Here is an 18,449-nt window from a genome sequence, read left to right as displayed (position 1 = left end):
AAATCGGCAATCAAAATATATACGTTCTATCACAGCGACCATGTTAGTTTTGGGAAGCATATTTGATTCTGAGTTCGGACATATAACGTTTGTATGTGAAAACTACTTCTAAGACACTCGAACTCACTTCACTCGCACTAAAGTGGGAGGCTGGCTCAGCTGGTGCTAACACATGCGCTGATCAAATACACGGCTGCAACACAGATTAAGGTGTTTACATGTCCTAATAATTTGAAAGATTACTCAGAAAACCATATGCTTAATTAGATTTTGACCGTACGCCGATTTAACATCAGAGTAAGGTGTTTACATGACTACTGCATAGTCTGCCAACTGCTATAGTCTGTTTTTAATGTCGAATGTCTTACTGTGCATGTAAACGTACTCGATGTTAATTTTGAATCAGTATTGAATGGGATAATCTGGGATTTACGGTATGGGCCAGTACATGCACTGACCAGTCCTCACCAACACTGTCCCTGCAGGTCACATTCAGCCAGTTGCCCAGACCACATCAATGATCTTCAATCATGGTCCTGGACCGCGCAGGCTTTTGCCCCAGCCTGGCACTAACACACCCGATTCTACTGTTCTTGACAAGGCTCATGATGGTTTATTCAGCTGAATCAGGTGTGTTAGTGCCGGGCAGGAACAAAAGCCTGCACACACTGCGGCCCACCAGTAAGACTGTAAAGACATCTACCCAACTCATGATATGGGTAAATAATATTTTTACACTAAAAGGAACTCGTATCTAATTTCATCCAAATCATTAATGTTATTGTAGTCATCTGTATATTGAGCTGTATCGAAACATTTTCATTTGTGTCATTTTAAAGAACTTGCAATGACTGTAAATGCACCCTGATGCAAGCGTTATTTACATGATATGCAATGCTTACCTGACTGGATAGGTCATTCCCATGCTGGAAATTGACTGTCGTACTTCTGTCCTAAACATTTAACAATAAATATTTCTGAAGAATCTTCTGTGTATTAGTCATTCAACGTGTGTGTGTGTTGTCATCTTTAGCTAGGGAAAAACAGCAGACTGGTTGTAGGTGTCCCTTAAGTTGCGGGTTAGTTGGTCTTTAAAGAAGGAATACACCATAAAATGTATTTGCAGTTGAATATAAAATATATTTGCAGTTGAATATAAAAATATATTTGCAGCACTTGGTAGAATATAATACATGTAATACAGTACATGGATATCACAACTCAATCAGCCTGATATCTGTTTGTTTTCCATGTCATACACCAATTGGTGCCCAGCCCATATGGGCTTATTATTGGTTCTATAGTTTCCATAGCGCCCCAGTAGCAGCCTAAGCAGAGAGATCCTGTAAATATGAACATATTTCATCATTTGTTAGTGTTTAAATATATATTTTTATCAGCTGTTTTTTTTTATAACGTTGAGTTTTATTGCATATCCATGGGGGTTTTAACTCACAGATTTGAAGATGGACTGGCAGGTCAACTCTTTTTGCCTTGGCTAGCTAGTTAGCTAGCTGGCAAATTGTTTTTGTTTGAATGATGCATCTAGACATTGTACCAGCTTTTTTGTTTCACCTGGCTGCTGGTTCCTGATCTTTTGGAGTTTGAAAACATCAACTGAAGAGTCACCTGAAGCTTGAGAGGAATTGGAGTGCTGAGGCAAAGGGCTCATAATGAGGACGACTGATGCCCAGAGCTGCCGAGGCATCACCCAAGTGGGTGCCATACATTGTGAGGGAGAAGTCCAGTAGCTACATGACTTAGGCTGTTTCCCAGAGTAGCCCTCTACATGATCGTCACCAGACTCTTCATCAACCATCTCCCTGACCACCTGATCAAGCCATGAACTGTCCCTCTCCATCTTTGGAGGATGCATGCACTCAAAGACTTGACCTCTATTGGTTGACCTTTACTATAGCTAAGCTACTCATGATGATGTATTGGTTGTTTATTTATTTTTATTTTTAAGCTCTTTATAGAAGACCTAATAAATTCGTACATAGGACCATACGACTGGGAAATATCCCCTGGAATTCCCTTCCAACTCGCAATTTCTAGTGGGAAACTCGTCTATGATCCCTGAGCTACGACTTCACCCACATGCTGAACTCGCCTATTAAGGAAATTACCTCGATAACAGCTTTTTCAACAGTTAAGTGCAACAAGAAACATTATCTATGAAAAGCAATCTATTCAAATAGTTTTTGAAGACTATAATTTGTTTAAGCACGACAGCTATACTCTTAGTTTATGGTTTGACGCAGCTTTCTCAACGAGTTCAAAGCATGTGAATGCATCCAACTCATATTTACGACTTCACAACAGGTAATTACCACCTTCCCACTTGGTTATGAACGCAGCATAAGACACTATTCATCAAATACTTGAGCAACTAAACAAAATAAAATGTTACAATATAAATGCATAATTAGTCATGCTAGCATGTACAACTACCACTTTGTCACATTATAAGGATCAGAGTAATTAATGCACATATTCTTCTTCCCCAGGCTTTGAAAGTGTTATATGGCAACAGCAGAAACAGACTGGCACCCAGGCAAAACCACAATGGCAGTTTAAACTCTATTAATGTAGAGTTATAGTGGCCTAAGGATCACATCAACATCAAAACTTCTTATTTTGCTCTGACACACGCAGGGGATAATTTAAGTGCTATACAATAAAAGGATTACAGGGGTACAGTTAACACTTGTGAGTCAATATGATTTCAGAATAAAAATAAATAGTACTAAAACCAATGCTACAGTTACAATAAGACAACATTGGATGTCATGGTGCCTTATGCTTGTCAAACTACTCTATAAAGCTTGAAATCAGGTCAAGGTGAGCATCATTCATCAAATAAGGGAAAATGGTTTGCGCAAAATGCGTTGGTTGAATTTCACAGGAAGTTTTTGGGGAAGGTTTTAGTAGCCCTATGTGGATTTCAGTTAAGACACCGAGTTGAAAGCAAACATCCTTGGTGTAATAGGCTTTCAAACTGCCATTCTATAATAATAAAGCAACACGGTCACACACCCAAGGCCAGGCTCACTGCCCAATACCACTCACTGGAGCAGAAAGAGGGACATCATGAGCTACAACAAGTCTCTCTACTCAAAAGTGCACTTCATTTGTACACAAGCAATCAATCATCTTTGTTTGTTTGCTTTAGGATAATTGCACTGTGCCACAGACGTATCATTACGACACAAGAGTTTCATCATTGCAACAGAACACCTCACACTTTGTTAGGTACCACAGAGATTTTCGCCTTTGTCTATTATAATAGGATGAATATTTAGCAGACACTTTTATTCTAAGTAAGTGTCTGGCAAGACGATACTACTTACAGGACGTATGGTATCATTTTTTTCTTTACAGTAACTATACACTTTACAGTAAGTTTGTTGGTTCTTGGTGCGGTTAGCTCCGGGCCACGTCTCTCCTCTCATGTCAGGCCTCCATATCTTTCAGCCAGGGACATGTAGCATCCGTTCAAGCTGTCCACAAACACCTTCTGTCCACACCGTCTCCTCCTCCGCTCCATGGTCTCTGTGCTCCTCCTTCCCTCCCCTTTATCTCGTCTCTGCTGTTTCCCACTGTCCACCCTCTCCCCTCCTTCCTGCATGGTCCCTCTGTTCTCCTCAGTTTTCTCATTTTCCTCCTCCCTTTCTCCTCCTGACTTCTTCTTTCTATTCTGATGCTGATGGTGTGCGCTCTGTTCTTGTGAACTCCTCTGGATATTGAGAAAAAGGAACACTGACAACTCAATAATAATATGGTCAATCAATATCTATGGGCAGTAATAATACAGGGATTAGATATAAAAAGAGTATCTCAACATTCGTAAGAAAGACATACTGTACAAGTAGTGTAGTTGGCTAACCACTAATGAATGGATCTCACCTTTTTTCTCGGACAGTGGCGGCCCAGTGAGCACAGGATGTCTCTCTTGATCCTCTCTAGCTTATAGAGCCTGATGAGTCTGGTATGGCTACACAGCATGTTGTGGATGAACTGTCTCTCCTACAAAACAATGATCAGAGTCATCTGGAGAATTAGATGGACTACAGTGGACATTCCCATTCAAGTCAACGTTCTGTGTTGGTTGTCTACTCTGGTGATGCAGTTCCTAATGTAAAATAGCAGGAGGCAGTAAGTAAACAGCCTTGCACCATTGCCCTGGGGTTGATCTTTGGACAGGTGAGAGAGGAGAAAAGGAGAATGGGACGAAAAGATGGAAGGAAGCAGTGGTGGAAAAATTAAGATACTTTAATAGAAAATGACTCAAGTGAAAGTCACCCAGTAAAATTCTTCTTGAGTAAAAGCCTACAAGTGTTTGGTTTAAAATATACTTAAATATCAAAAGTAAATTGAATTGCTAAAATATACTTAAACATCAAAAGTAAAAGTATAAATAATTTCAAATTCCTGATATTAAGCAAACCAGACGCACCATTTTCTTTGTCATGTGTGCTCCCTCTCCGGCCTCTAGGTCACCAGCCTGCTCGTTATGTCGCACACCTGTCACCATCGTTACGCGCATCTGCGCATAATGACATTCACCTGGACTCCATCCCCTCCTTGATTACCTGCCCTTTATATGTCACTCCTTTTGGTTTCTTCCCCAGTCGTCATTGTTTCTGTTCCTGGGTCATGTCTGTCCGTTGTTTGTGTTACGTGTTTAATTTATTTATTAAAGCACACCCTGAACTTGCTTCCCGACTCTCAGTGTACATCGTTACATTCTTGTTTTTTAAATGTATGGATAGCCAGGGGCACATGCCAACATTCAGACATTATTTACAAAGGAAGCCTGTGTGTTTAGTATGTCCGCCAGATCAGAGGCAGTAGGGATGACCAGGAATGTTCTGTTGATAAGTGTGTGAATTGGACAATTTTCCTGTCCTGCTAAGCATTCAAAATGTGTCTAGTACTTTTGGGTGTCAAGGAAAATGTATGGAGTAAAAATTACAATATTTTCTTAAAGAATATAGTGAAGTAGAAGTAGTCCAAAATAGAAATAGTAAAGTACAGGTACTCCAAAAACCTACTTAAGTAGTACTTTAAAGTATTTTTGTTTGTTCATAATATTGTAAATACTCACTTTATCCTTCTCACATTCAGCTATTTCCTTCTCCGTGCAGGTTTTATTAATCACTTTTAATGATTCAGTGATGTTGTTCTCCTATGAGTGAAAGCAGAGAGCTCCATTTAACATGATCCATATAAACCGTTTAAAGTCAATTTTGAGATCTCAATGGCAACAGGAAAACCCCTTGTCCATCATGGTACTTACAAGGTTCTGAAGGAGCGGGTAGATGACAGTCTCGTAGTCCTCAGCAATCTCTCTCATAGTCCTGTTGCTGTCACAAGACAACGCCAGAGGTAGCAGCATGAGAGAAAAGACAGAGATGCCAAGAATATTCTGTGTATGTGAGAGAGAGAAAGACAAACAGAGAGAGGGAAAGAGAAAGGTGTAAGTGTACAACAGTCTTAGCATTATCCACAGTAGTTACAGACTCATGGCTCATGCTAAATATTATTTTGATTTATCTTGATCTATTCATACTTTACCGATCCAGGTAAGTGCCATTACGAGACAGACCGATTGTACCATGTTCAGGACCGGATTAAGAAATCATAGGCCCTGGGCTTAGTTTAAAAAATATATATATTATGCTCTCTGGTGTTTTTTGAACATTGTGAGTGGGCTCCTGTGGTTAGATAAAAATAAATAATAAACTATTGAGCCCCTATGGGTTTGAGCCCAGCCACTGACTCACACAATTGGCCAATTACATTTATTTATTATGCAGTTTGTTTAATTTATTATTAATCAGTTACCCAAACAAAACAGGGCCCCCCAGTTACCCACATGGGCCCCCTACCTCCTCTCCTCCCCCCATCTGACGATTAGCAGAGCGGCAGCAGGCTGTCTACCCTCATTGAGTGCGGGCTCCTGAATCCTCCTAAAAAAAACGTTTATATACAGTACCAGTCAAAAGTTGTATATATATATTTTCTTACCCACTTTTTCTCCCCAATTTCGTGATTATGATCTTGTCTCATCACTGCAACTCCCCAGCGGGCTCGGGAGAGGCGAAGGTCGAGTCATGCATCCTCCGAAACATGACCCGCCAAGCGGTGCTTCTTAACACATGCTCGATTAACCCGGGAAGCTAGCTGCACCAATGTGTCGGAGGAAACACGTTCAATTGACGACTGAAGTCAGCCTGGAGGCGCCCGGTCCGCCACAAGGAGTCGCTAGAGCACGATGAGCCAAGTAAAGCCACCCCTGCAACTCTCCCCTAACCAGGATGACGCTGGGCCAATTGTGCGCCGCCTTATGGGACTCCCAATCACGGCTGGTAATGACACTGGGATCAAACCCCAGGCTGTAGTGACGCCGCAACACTGCACCACTCGGGAGGCCTCCTTGAGTAATTTTCAAATGAGACATCTTTACTTTTACTCAAGAATGACAATTGGGTACTTTTTCCACCACTGACAGTGTGTCACTGCATGCACAAACACACCCTCAAAAAGGTAAAATGACCTTGGACAGACAAGAGAGCCCACAGACACCCACACAGCTGATTTTAAACAGTGTGTCCCTGTCACACTGATGATCTCAGCAAAGACCCCATTCAGACCTGCAATAAAATGTTCCAACATGGGGGAAACTGACATCATCTAGGGAATGGAGAGGGGAAAGTGGATGGCAAACCATTTTCATTAAAGTATAGGGTCAAAATCATGTTATTTCATAATGATAAATGAGGATAAAACAGAAATGTTGCAAAAGAACCTCCACAGTTCCAAAGTATTTTGCTTTCTAATGGGAAGGTGATGGATTCCGAGAACCAATTATTCCTGAGAAGCTATTGTAACCAAGGACTGGATGGTGAGAACATTCTATTCTGCCTTGGAAGAGAGAGGGAGGGAACGGCAATTTAAATAGACTTCATAAGAAAGACTACAGACTCACTAAAGCTTAATTTTCTCTCTTTCACTTGGTTAATTTGGTCCGTAAGAGAGTATTACACTATCAAATTTCAAAGACAAATGTTTAGAAAAATTATCCCAGCAGCTGTGGGTATTCATAAATATTTGACTCTTCTGATTACACGAGCCATCGTTCAAAGAATTACATTTTCTGTTTGGAACCATGTGAGGCATACAGACAGATGAGAGCCAAGCGTGCAAATACACACACACACACACGCACACGCACACGCACACACTCACACTCTCACTCTCACACACACACACACACACACACACACACACACACACACACACACACACACACACACACACACACACACACACACACACACACACACACACACACACACACACACACACACACACTGCTGCTTATATTGACTTCATATATTTGCCAGTGTGGCTTCAGAGGCAGTTATGTCCTTCAACTGTGAAATTGCACATCATTCATGCGATTCTGTTCATTAAATCTGATTTTCTTACTCATTCTGATGGCCATTAAACCAATATGGTTTCAAAGACTGCTTAAATGTTTCAGAGGCTCATCAAGTCCTTGCTTGTAAAAACATCACAGAAATTGAAATCATTTACATGAAGCAATTGAATTAAGTTTTATATATGAAACATGTGAGTATGTGTATATACAGTGAATTCAGAAAGTATTCAGACCCCTTGACTTTTTCCACATTTTGTTTTGTTACAGCCTTATTCTCTAATGGATTAAATGAAAACATATCCTCATTAATCTACACACAATACCCCATAATGACAATACGAGAAAAGGTTTTTGGAAATTTTAGAAAATGTATTAAAACTTTCAAACAGAAAAACCTTATTTACATCAGTATTCAGACTCTTTGCTGAGACTCAAAATTGAGCTCATCCTGTTTCCATTGATCATCCTTGAGATGTTTCTACAACTTGATTGGAGTCCACCTGTGGTAAATTCAATTGATTGGACATGATTTGGAAAGACAAACACCTGTCTATATGAAATCCCACAGTTGACAGTGCATGTCAGAGCAAAATCCAAGCCATGAGGTCGAAGGAATTGTCTGTAGAGCTCCGAGACAGGATTGGGTCGAGGTACATATCTGGGGAAGGGTACCAAATCACTTCTGCAGCATTGAAGGTCCCCAAGAACACAGTGGCCTCCATCACTCTTAAATGGAAGAAGTTTGGAACCACCAAGACTCTTCCTAGAGCTGGCCGCCCGGCCAAACTGAGCAATCGGGGGAGAAGGGCCTTGGTCAGGGAGGTGACCCAATGGTCATTCTGACAAAGCTCTAGAGTTCCTCTGTGGAGATGGGAGAACCTTCCAGAAGGACAACCATCTCTGCAGCACTCTACCAATCAGGCCTTTATGATAGAGTGGCCAGACAGAAGCCACTACTCAGTAAAAGGCACATGACAGCCAGCTTGGAGTTTGCCAAAAGGCACCTAAAGGCTCTCAGAACATGAGAAAAAATATTATTTGGTCTGATGGAACCAATATTGAACTCTTTGGCCTGAACACCAAGCGTAACGTCTGGAGGACACCTGGCACCATCCCAACGGTGAAGCATGGTGGTGGCAGCATCATGCTGTGGGGATGTTTTTCAGCTGCAGGGACTGGGAGACTAGTCAGGATCGAGAGAAAGATGAACGGAGCAAAGTACAAAGAGATCCTTGATGAAAACCTGCTCCAGAGTGCTCAAGACCTCAGACTGGGGCGACGGTTCACCTTCCAACAGGACAACAACCCCAAGCACACAGCCAAGACAACACAGGAGTGGCTTCGGGACAAGTCTCTGAATGTCCTTGAGTGGCCCAGCCAGAGCCTGGACTTGAACCCGATAAGAACATCTTTGGAGAGACCTGAAAATAGCTGTACAGCGACGCTCCCCATCCAACCTGACAGAGCTTGAGAGGATCTGCAGAGAAGAATAGGAGAAACTCCCCAAATTCAGGTCTGTCAAGCTTGTAGCAGCGTCATACCCAAGAAGACTCGAGGCTGTAATCGCTGCCAAAGGTGCTTCAACAAAGTACTGAGTAAAGGGTCTGAGTACTGTAAATGTGATATTTCAGTTTATTTTATTTTATACTTTTGCAAAAATTTCTACAAACCTGTTTTTGCTTTGTCATTATGGGGTATTGTGTGTAGATTGATGAGGGGAAAAAAACAATTTAATACATTTTAGAATAAGACTGTAACGTAACAAAATGTGGAAAAAGTCAAGGGCTCTGAATATTTTCTGAATGCATTGTATGTGTAACACACAGGATATGAACCTAGATCTCCCACAGGAGCAACCAACATCTTAGACTGTTAGAACAATAGGTAATTCCCTTTGAGGCTGAAGGCAGACACTGGTTTTGAAGTTCGCAGGCGGGGCTACCTCATCACATGATCATGACCGACTCATGTCCGCTCCATTCTGTATGTGTGTGTGTGTGTGTGTGTGTGTGTGTTTGTGTGTGTGTGTGTGTGTGTGTGTGTGTGTGTGTGTGTGTGTGTGTTTGTGTCACACTGAAAAAACAATCGTCCCTAAGCATATGGATAACACCATAATGTCATTAAAATTAGAATAAGTTTAGAAAATAAAGAAATAATCTGTAACTTCCCGAGTCCATTTCAATATCCAATCAGCCTGGTGTCTTGATTTTGAGAAGTGTGTTTTGCTTTCCAACATTGTGCTCAGAAGTCCTGCACATATAAAAGAGCTTAGATTGATGGCTCCAATTTACACACCCGTAATTTCTAATATTTAACTCTGACTAATGCATACAATTCAGTTAGCAGCAACACACACACACACACACACACACACACACACACACACACACACACACACACACACACACACACACACACACACACACACACACACACACACGCACGCACGCACACACACACACACACAAACCACATGACCGAAAGTATGTGGGCACCTGCTCGTCGAACATCTCATTGCAAAATCATGGGCATTAATAAGGAGTTGGTCCCCCCTTTTCTGCTATAACAGCCCCCTCTCTTCTGGAAAGGCTTTCGACTAGATGTTGGAACATTGCTGCAGGGACTTGCTTCCATTCATACACAAGAGCATTAGTGAGGTCGGGCACTGATGTTGGGCGATTAGTCCTGGCTCGCAGTCGGCGTTCCAATTCATCCCAAAGGTGTTCGATGGGGCTGAAGTCAGGGCTATATGCAGGCCAGTCAAGTTCTTCCACACTGATCTCAACAAACCATTTCTGTATGGACCTTGCTTTGAGCACCAGGGCATTGTCATTCTGAAAGACAAAAGGACCTTCCCCAAACTGTTGCCACAAAGTTGGAAGCACAGAATCGTCTACAATGTCATTCCCTTCACTGGAACTAAGGGGCCTAGTCTGTACCATGAAACACAGCCCCAGACCATTATTCCTCCTTCACCAAACTTTACAGTTGGCACTATGCATTCGGGCAGGTAACATTCTCCTGACATCTTACTTCATCTTTCTAGCTGGCTAAGTAATACTAGACAGAGCCCTTTAACATTTCTGCAATAGTTAGGAACTTAAATAAGATACGTTTCAATATGAACATCCCACATGGCCTATCTTCCCTGTAGGCCTACATTAACATGCTATCAACATACAAACAATACAGTTTAAAAATGTCATACGTTTTAGTTTCGTCGCTGATGCTACATGTCAGAGTTAATAATGTATTATATTTCCGTCCTTTCAGGGGTATAACATTACAATTGTATAGCTAATAGGCTATGTGTTTGTATTTCAACTGAGGTAAATGAACCTACAGCAGTTTTTTGTTGTATAGAAATGCAGTAAATGAGCTTCAACTTTCCTGACCTCACTAAAACTCAAACCCTGGTAATGGCCCTGCACACATTGCATTGGGTCCTCAGTTGCTAAAGGGCCCAACATTTTTATTAGTTAACTCTACCTACTAATGGTGCTATATTTGACCCATTTACAGGGATACTTTTCAAAAGCGTCCTATCCAGGTGAAATGGAGATGTAAAACCAGATAATGTGAAGTCACTGACTCCCCTCATCCATGTTACATTAATGATATTTCCAGTTCACCTCTTCCCTGATTTTATAGGCATATTTCTTGTGATAGGAAGGTATTGAAAGTTAGACCTTTCTATTTGAGCTACAGATCTACAGACGTGTGGTGTTAATCACTTTTAATGATTCAGTGATTCCTTTACCTCTCTTGTGAAAGTTACTTTGCTACAAGTGATTTTAGCTCTGTAGGTTATGCAAGTAGGCTACAATAGGTTGCGTACGAGTGAGAACGATCATAGTTCCATTTATATTTTTGGAACTCTTATTTTTGCAATTCATGAAAAATAAACAACATAAAATGTCAAAATGTAATTGTTGTGTGGAAAAAAACATAAAGGTGGCTTGAGATCTCTATATTATTTAACTGAGGCAAAAAAAAGTATTTTCTGTAAACACCAGGTTCTGCTAATTGAACTTTTAAGACGGTCCCTTAGCTGCGAGTGCATAATATGCCCCCATTGAAACCAATCTAAAGTCCCTTTTTGAAAACGGAACGGACAAAACAAAGGCTGTACCTTACTCTCTATTATCATCAGATTCTAGGCAAATCACTCTAACCATCCAAGGACATTGACAAGCAAACTCCGAATATCAAACCAATATCCAAACTGAAAACAAATTGATGGTGGTCGGTTAACTTTCAGATATTTCTATATCTGAAATATATGTGTTTTACTTCGTTGAATTGAAGTCAGTGCCCAGCGGGTTAAGGTATTTATAATTCTCTGAGTCAACTGATCTTCGGCTAGACTATACAGTAGCCTATTATGTTACCTACCATTTGTATGTAGGCTACCATTCTTGGTTCATATTCACAAAAAGGTTCCACTCCTACCACTCTGTCTGCGTTGTTGCGGTTTCCATACAGCAGTAAAATGTTCATGCGTTGTAGTGTTTCTTACTGAAATAAATCCCTTCTTTATATTATAACTATAATAAGCCTATAATAACTAACCGGGCTTGTTAATCTATCAATCTCCATGCTTGGCCAGCGGACAGCATGACAATATATTTAACTTCCGTCACTGACTCCAATAGCTTTCACTTTCCAGTCCCGTCTATTACAGAAAGCGCTGTAATAGCCTAATGGACTCGCTACCTAGGGTCTATGTCCGAATTATGTCATTCCTCACAATGTGTGCACTTGTTCACCTCCCTTCACTGATTTGAAAGGAAATGACCGGTATAGGAAATATGGTGTAAACTCCTACTTGCCCACGCCTCCACCATTTCAATGGTTTTAGATTTGTGGAAAGTAGGTTAGTGAACGAGGGTAGGCCTACACTTCAGGGTAAATGAGATATTATTGGGACATACACATAGATTGCTCCCGCGGGCACCTCTCCGGTCTAATAAGGGATGCATTTCTCTGCCCAGGCGTTTCTGACATCTCCCAGATTTTACAGCGCCTGAATAGGTATTTTAAGTATCAGCTAACCACGTCATATGTTATAGCAATCTGTCAGTTGATGACAGAGTCGATGACCTAGCACACAACCAACCACAACCATACATGCAACGTCTGAGCAAGAGAGCGCAACCAAGTCCAAGTTACCTCAGGCCTTGCCCACAAGTATACCTCCCTGCAGAGCGGCAGCAGTGGACAGGGCTAATGCCTCCATCACACCTACAGTGTTTGGCGCATAATGGTACGCAGCATCATCTGGATATGTGAGCAACAAAAGTTCAACATTCACCTTTTGCTACCATTTCTGTAAAGCCTTCTACACATACAGTTTGACGGATACGTTGGATAAATCCAACGTCTGGACTACTCAGAACGCACTGCAACTGCCTCTGCAATGCAATGCAAGGCAAACACAGCCTTCAATTGGAAAGACTGTTGAACAGCTTCTATTACCAGACCATCAGACTGTTGAACAGCTTCTATTACCAGACTGTTGAAGAGCTTCTATTACCAGACTGTTGAACAGCTTCTATTACCAAGCCATCAGACTGTTAAAGAGCTTCTATTACCAGACTGTTGAACAGCTTCTATTACCAGACTGTTGAACAGCTTCTATTACCAGGCCATCAGACTGTTGAAGAGCTTCTATTACCAGACTGTTGAAAAGCTTCTATTACCAGGCCATCAGACTGTTGAACAGCTTCTATTACCAGACTGTTGAACAGCTTCTATTACCAGACTGTTGAACAGCTTCTATTACCAGACTGTTGAACAGCTTCTATTACCAGACTGTTGAACAGCTTCTATTACCAGGCCACCAGACTGTTGAACAGCTTCTATTACCAGACTGTTGAAGAGCTTCTATTACCAGACTGTTGAAGAGCTTCTATTACCAGACTGTTTAAAAGCTTCTATTACCAGACTGTTGAACAGCTTCTATTACCAGGCCATCAGACTGTTGAACAGCTTCTATTACCAGACTGTTGAACAGCTTCTATTACCAGACTGTTGAACAGCTTCTATTACCAGACTGTTGAAGAGCTTCTATTACCAGACTGTTGAACAGCTTCTATTACCAGACTGTTGAACAGCTTCTATTACCAGACTGTTGAACAGCTTCTATTACCAGGCCCTCAGACTGTTGAACAGCTTCTATTACCAGACTGTTGAACAGCTTCTATTACCAGACTGTTGAACAGCTTCTATTACCAGGCCCTCAGACTGTTGAACAGCTTCTATTACCAGACTGTTGAACAGCTTCTATTACCAGACTGTTGAACAGCTTCTATTACCAGACTGTTGAACAGCTTCTATTACCAGGCCATCAGACTGTTGAAGAGCTTCTATTACCAGACTGTTGAACAGCTTCTATTACCAGGCCATCAGACTGTTGAACAGCTTCTATTACCAGACTGTTGAACAGCTTCTATTACCAAACTGTTGAACAGCTTCTATTACCAGACTGTTGAACAGCTTCTATTACCAGACTGTTGAACAGCTTCTATTACCAGACTGTTGAACAGCTTCTATTACCAGGCCATCAGACTGTTGAAGAGCTTCTATTACCAGACTGTTGAAAAGCTTCTATTACCAGACTGATGAACAGCTTCTATTACCAGGCCATCAGACTGTTGAAGAGCTTCTATTACCAGACTGTTGAAGAGCTTCTATTACCAGACTGTTGAACAGCTTCTATTACCAGACTGTTGAACAGCTTCTATTACCAGGCCATCAGACTGTTGAAGAGCTTCTATTACCAGACTGTTGAACAGCTTCTATTACCAGGCCATCAGACTGTTGAACAGCTTCTATTACCAGACTGTTGAACAGCTTCTATTACCAAACTGTTGAACAGCTTCTATTACCAGACTGTTGAACAGCTTCTATTACCAGACTGTTGAACAGCTTCTATTACCAGACTGTTGAACAGCTTCTATTACCAGGCCATCAGACTGTTGAAGAGCTTCTATTACCAGACTGTTGAAAAGCTTCTATTACCAGACTGATGAACAGCTTCTATTACCAGGCCATCAGACTGTTGAAGAGCTTCTATTACCAGACTGTTGAAGAGCTTCTATTACCAGACTGTTGAACAGCTTCTATTACCAGGCCATCAGACTGTTGAAGAGCTTCTATTACCAGACTGTTGAACAGCTTCTATTACCAGACTGTTGAACAGCTTCTATTACCAGACTGTTGAACAGCTTCTATTACCAGACTGTTGAACAGCTTCTATTACCAGGCCATCAGACTGTTGAAGAGCTTCTATTACCAGACTGTTGAACAGCTTCTATTACCAGACTGTTGAAGAGCTTCTATTACCAGACTGTTGAAGAGCTTCTATTACCAGACTGTTGAAGAGCTTCTATTACCAGACTGTTGAGCAGCTTCTATTACCAGACTGTTGAACAGCTTCTATTACCAGACTGTTGAACAGCTTCTATTACCAAGCCATCAGACTGTTGAAGAGCTTCTATTACCAGACTGTTGAACAGCTTCCATTACCAGGCCATCAGACTGTTGAAGAGCTTCTATTACCAGACTGTTGAAGAGCTTCTATTACCAGGCCATCAGACTGTTGAAGAGCTTCTATTACCAGACTGTTGAAAAGCTTCTATTACCAGACTGTTGAACAGCTTCTATTACCAGACTGTTGAAAAGCTTCTATTACCAGACTGTTGAAGAGCTTCTATTACCAGACTGTTGAACAGCTTCTATTACCAGACTGTTGAACAGCTTCTATTACCAGACTGTTGAACAGCTTCTATTACCAGGCCCTCAGACTGTTGAACAGCTTCTATTACCAGACTGTTTAACAGCTTCTATTACCAGACTGTTGAACAGCTTCTATTACCAGACTGTTGAACAGCTTCTATTACCAGACTGTTGAACAGCTTCTATTACCAGACTGTTGAAGAGCTTCTATTACCAGACTGTTGAACAGCTTCTATTACCAGGCCATCAGACTGTTGAAGAGCTTCTATTACCAGACTGTTGAACAGCTTCTATTACCAGACTGTTGAACAGCTTCTATTACCAGACTGTTGAACAGCTTCTATTACCAGGCCATCAGACTGTTGAACAGCTTCTATTACCAGACTGTTGAACAGCTTCTATTACCAGGGCCATCAACTGTTGAACAGCTTCTAGTACCAGACTGTTGAAGAGCTTCTATTACCAGACTGTTGAACAGCTTCTATTACCAGGCCATCAGTCTGTTGAAGAGCTTCTATTACCAGACTGTTGAACAGCTTCTATTACCAGGCCATCAGACTGTTGAAGAGCTTCTATTACCAGACTGTTGAACAGCTTCTATTACCAGACTGATGAACAGCTTCTATTACCAGGCCATCAGACTGTTGAAGAGCTTCTATTACCAGACTGTTGAAGAGCTTCTATTACCAGGCCATCAGACTGTTGAAGAGCTTCTATTACCAGACTGTTGAAGAGCTTCTATTACCAGACTGTTGAACAGCTTCTATTACCAGACTGTTGAACAGCTTCTATTACCAGACTGTTGAACAGCTTCTATTACCAGACTGTTGAACAGCTTCTATTAACAGACTGTTGAACAGCTTCTATTACCAGACTGTTGAACAGCTTCTATTACCAGACTGTTGAACAGCTTCTATTACCAGACTGTTGAACAGCTTCTATTACCAGGCCCTCAGACTGTTGAACAGCTTCTATTACCAGACTGTTGAACAGCTTCTATTACCAGACTGTTGAAGAGCTTCTATTACCAGACTGTTGAACAGCTTCTATTACCAGAATGTTGAACAGCTTCTATTACCAGACTGTTGAACAGCTTCTATTACCAGACTGTTGAACAGCTTCTATTACCAGACTGTTGAACAGCTTCTATTACCAGGCCCTCAGACTGTTGAACAGCTTCTATTACCAGACTGTTTAACAGCTTCTATTACCAGACTGTTGAACAGCTTCTATTACCAGACTGTTGAACAGCTTCTATTACCAGACTGTTGAACAGCTTCTATTACCAGACTGTTGAAGAGCTTCTATTACCAGACTGTTGAACAGCTTCTATTACCAGGCCATCAGACTGTTGAAGAGCTTCTATGTTGAACAGCTTCTATTACCAGACTGTTGAACAGCTTCTATTACCAGGCCATCAGACTGTTGAACAGCTTCTATTACCAGACTGTTGAAGAGCTTCTATTACCAGACTGTTGAACAGCTTCTATTACCAGGCCATCAGTCTGTTGAAGAGCTTCTATTACCAGACTGTTGAACAGCTTCTATTACCAGGCCATCAGACTGTTGAAGAGCTTCTATTACCAGACTGTTGAACAGCTTCTATTACCAGACTGATGAACAGCTTCTATTACCAGGCCATCAGACTGTTGAAGAGCTTCTATTACCAGACTGTTGAAGAGCTTCTATTACCAGGCCATCAGACTGTTGAGAGCTTCTATTACCAGACTGTTGAAGAGCTTCTATTACCAGACTGTTGAACAGCTTCTATTACCAGACTGTTGAACAGCTTCTATTACCAGACTGTTGAACAGCTTCTATTACCAGACTGTTGAACAGCTTCTATTAACAGACTGTTGAACAGCTTCTATTACCAGACTGTTGAACAGCTTCTATTACCAGACTGTTGAACAGCTTCTATTACAAGACTGTTGAACAGCTTCTATTACCAGGCCCTCAGACTGTTGAACAGCTTCTATTACCAGACTGTTGAACAGCTTCTATTACCAGACTGTTGAAGAGCTTCTATTACCAGACTGTTGAACAGCTTCTATTACCAGAATGTTGAACAGCTTCTATTACCAGACTGTTGAACAGCTTCTATTACCAGACTGTTGAACAGCTTCTATTACCAGACTGTTGAACAGCTTCTATTACCAGGCCCTCAGACTGTTGAACAGCTTCTATTACCAGACTGTTTAACAGCTTCTATTACCAGACTGTTGAACAGCTTCTATTACCAGACTGTTGAACAGCTTCTATTACCAGACTGTTGAACAGCTTCTATTACCAGACTGTTGAAGAGCTTCTATTACCAGACTGTTGAACAGCTTCTATTACCAGGCCATCAGACTGTTGAAGAGCTTCTATTACCAGACTGTTGAACAGCTTCTATTACCAGACTGTTGAAGAGCTTCTATTACCAGACTGTTGAACAGCTTCTATTACCAGGCCATCAGACTGTTGAACAGCTTCTATTACCAGACTGTTGAAGAGCTTCTATTACCAGACTGTTGAACAGCTTCTATTACCAGGCCATCAGTCTGTTGAAGAGCTTCTATTACCAGACTGTTGAACAGCTTCTATTACCAGGCCATCAGACTGTTGAAAATCTTCTATTACCAGACTGTTGAACAGCTTCTATTACCAGACTGATGAACAGCTTCTATTACCAGGCCATCAGACTGTTGAAGAGCTTCTATTACCAGACTGTTGAAGAGCTTCTATTACCAGGCCATCAGACTGTTGAAGAGCTTCTATTACCAGACTGTTGAACAGCTTCTATTACCAGACTGTTGAACAGCTTCTATTACCAGACTGTTGAACAGCTTCTATTACCAGACTGTTGAACAGCTTCTATTACCAGACTGTTGAACAGCTTCTATTAACAGACTGTTGAACAGCTTCTATTACCAGACTGTTGAACAGCTAATATTACCAGACTGTTGAACAGATTCTATTACCAGACTGTTGAACAGCTTCTATTACCAGACTGTTGAACAGCTTCTATTACCAGGCCCTCAGACTGTTGAACAGCTTCTATTACCAGACTGTTGAACAGCTTCTATTACCAGACTGTTGAAGAGCTTCTATTACCAGACTGTTGAACAGCTTCTATTACCAGACTGTTGAACAGCTTCTATTACCAGACTGTTGAACAGCTTCTATTACCAGACTGTTGAACAGCTTCTATTACCAGGCCATCAGACTGTTGAACAGCTTCTATTACCAGACTGTTGAACAGCTTCTATTACCAGGC

General features: G+C 41.3%; 1 protein-coding gene across 2 annotated transcripts; it reads right to left on the bottom strand.

Moving 5' to 3' along the window:
* Window positions 1–1,119: 1,119 nt before the first annotated feature.
* Window positions 1,120–12,132, bottom strand: LOC115152355 (uncharacterized). 2 transcript variants are annotated; one of them, XM_029697137.1, is made up of 5 exons: window positions 11,846–12,132; window positions 5,303–5,431; window positions 5,111–5,191; window positions 3,910–4,029; window positions 1,120–3,739 (listed from the first exon to the last, which is right to left on the bottom strand). In XM_029697137.1, the coding sequence occupies exons 1-5, from the start codon at window positions 11,948–11,950 to the stop codon at window positions 3,452–3,454; spliced, it is 723 nt and encodes a 240-aa protein (XP_029552997.1). In that variant the 5' UTR covers window positions 11,951–12,132; the 3' UTR covers window positions 1,120–3,451. The 2 variants fall into 2 exon arrangements, with proteins under 2 accessions (XP_029552997.1, XP_029553006.1); XM_029697146.1 differs by lacking the exon at window positions 11,846–12,132 and adding an exon at window positions 5,895–5,967.
* Between the last annotated feature and the right edge of the window lie 6,317 nt (window positions 12,133–18,449).

Source organism: Salmo trutta, chromosome 2 (assembly GCF_901001165.1).
Source record: "Salmo trutta chromosome 2, fSalTru1.1, whole genome shotgun sequence".
Taxonomy (NCBI): Eukaryota; Metazoa; Chordata; class Actinopteri; order Salmoniformes; family Salmonidae; genus Salmo; species Salmo trutta.
This window is presented reverse-complemented; position numbering and strand designations above follow the sequence as displayed.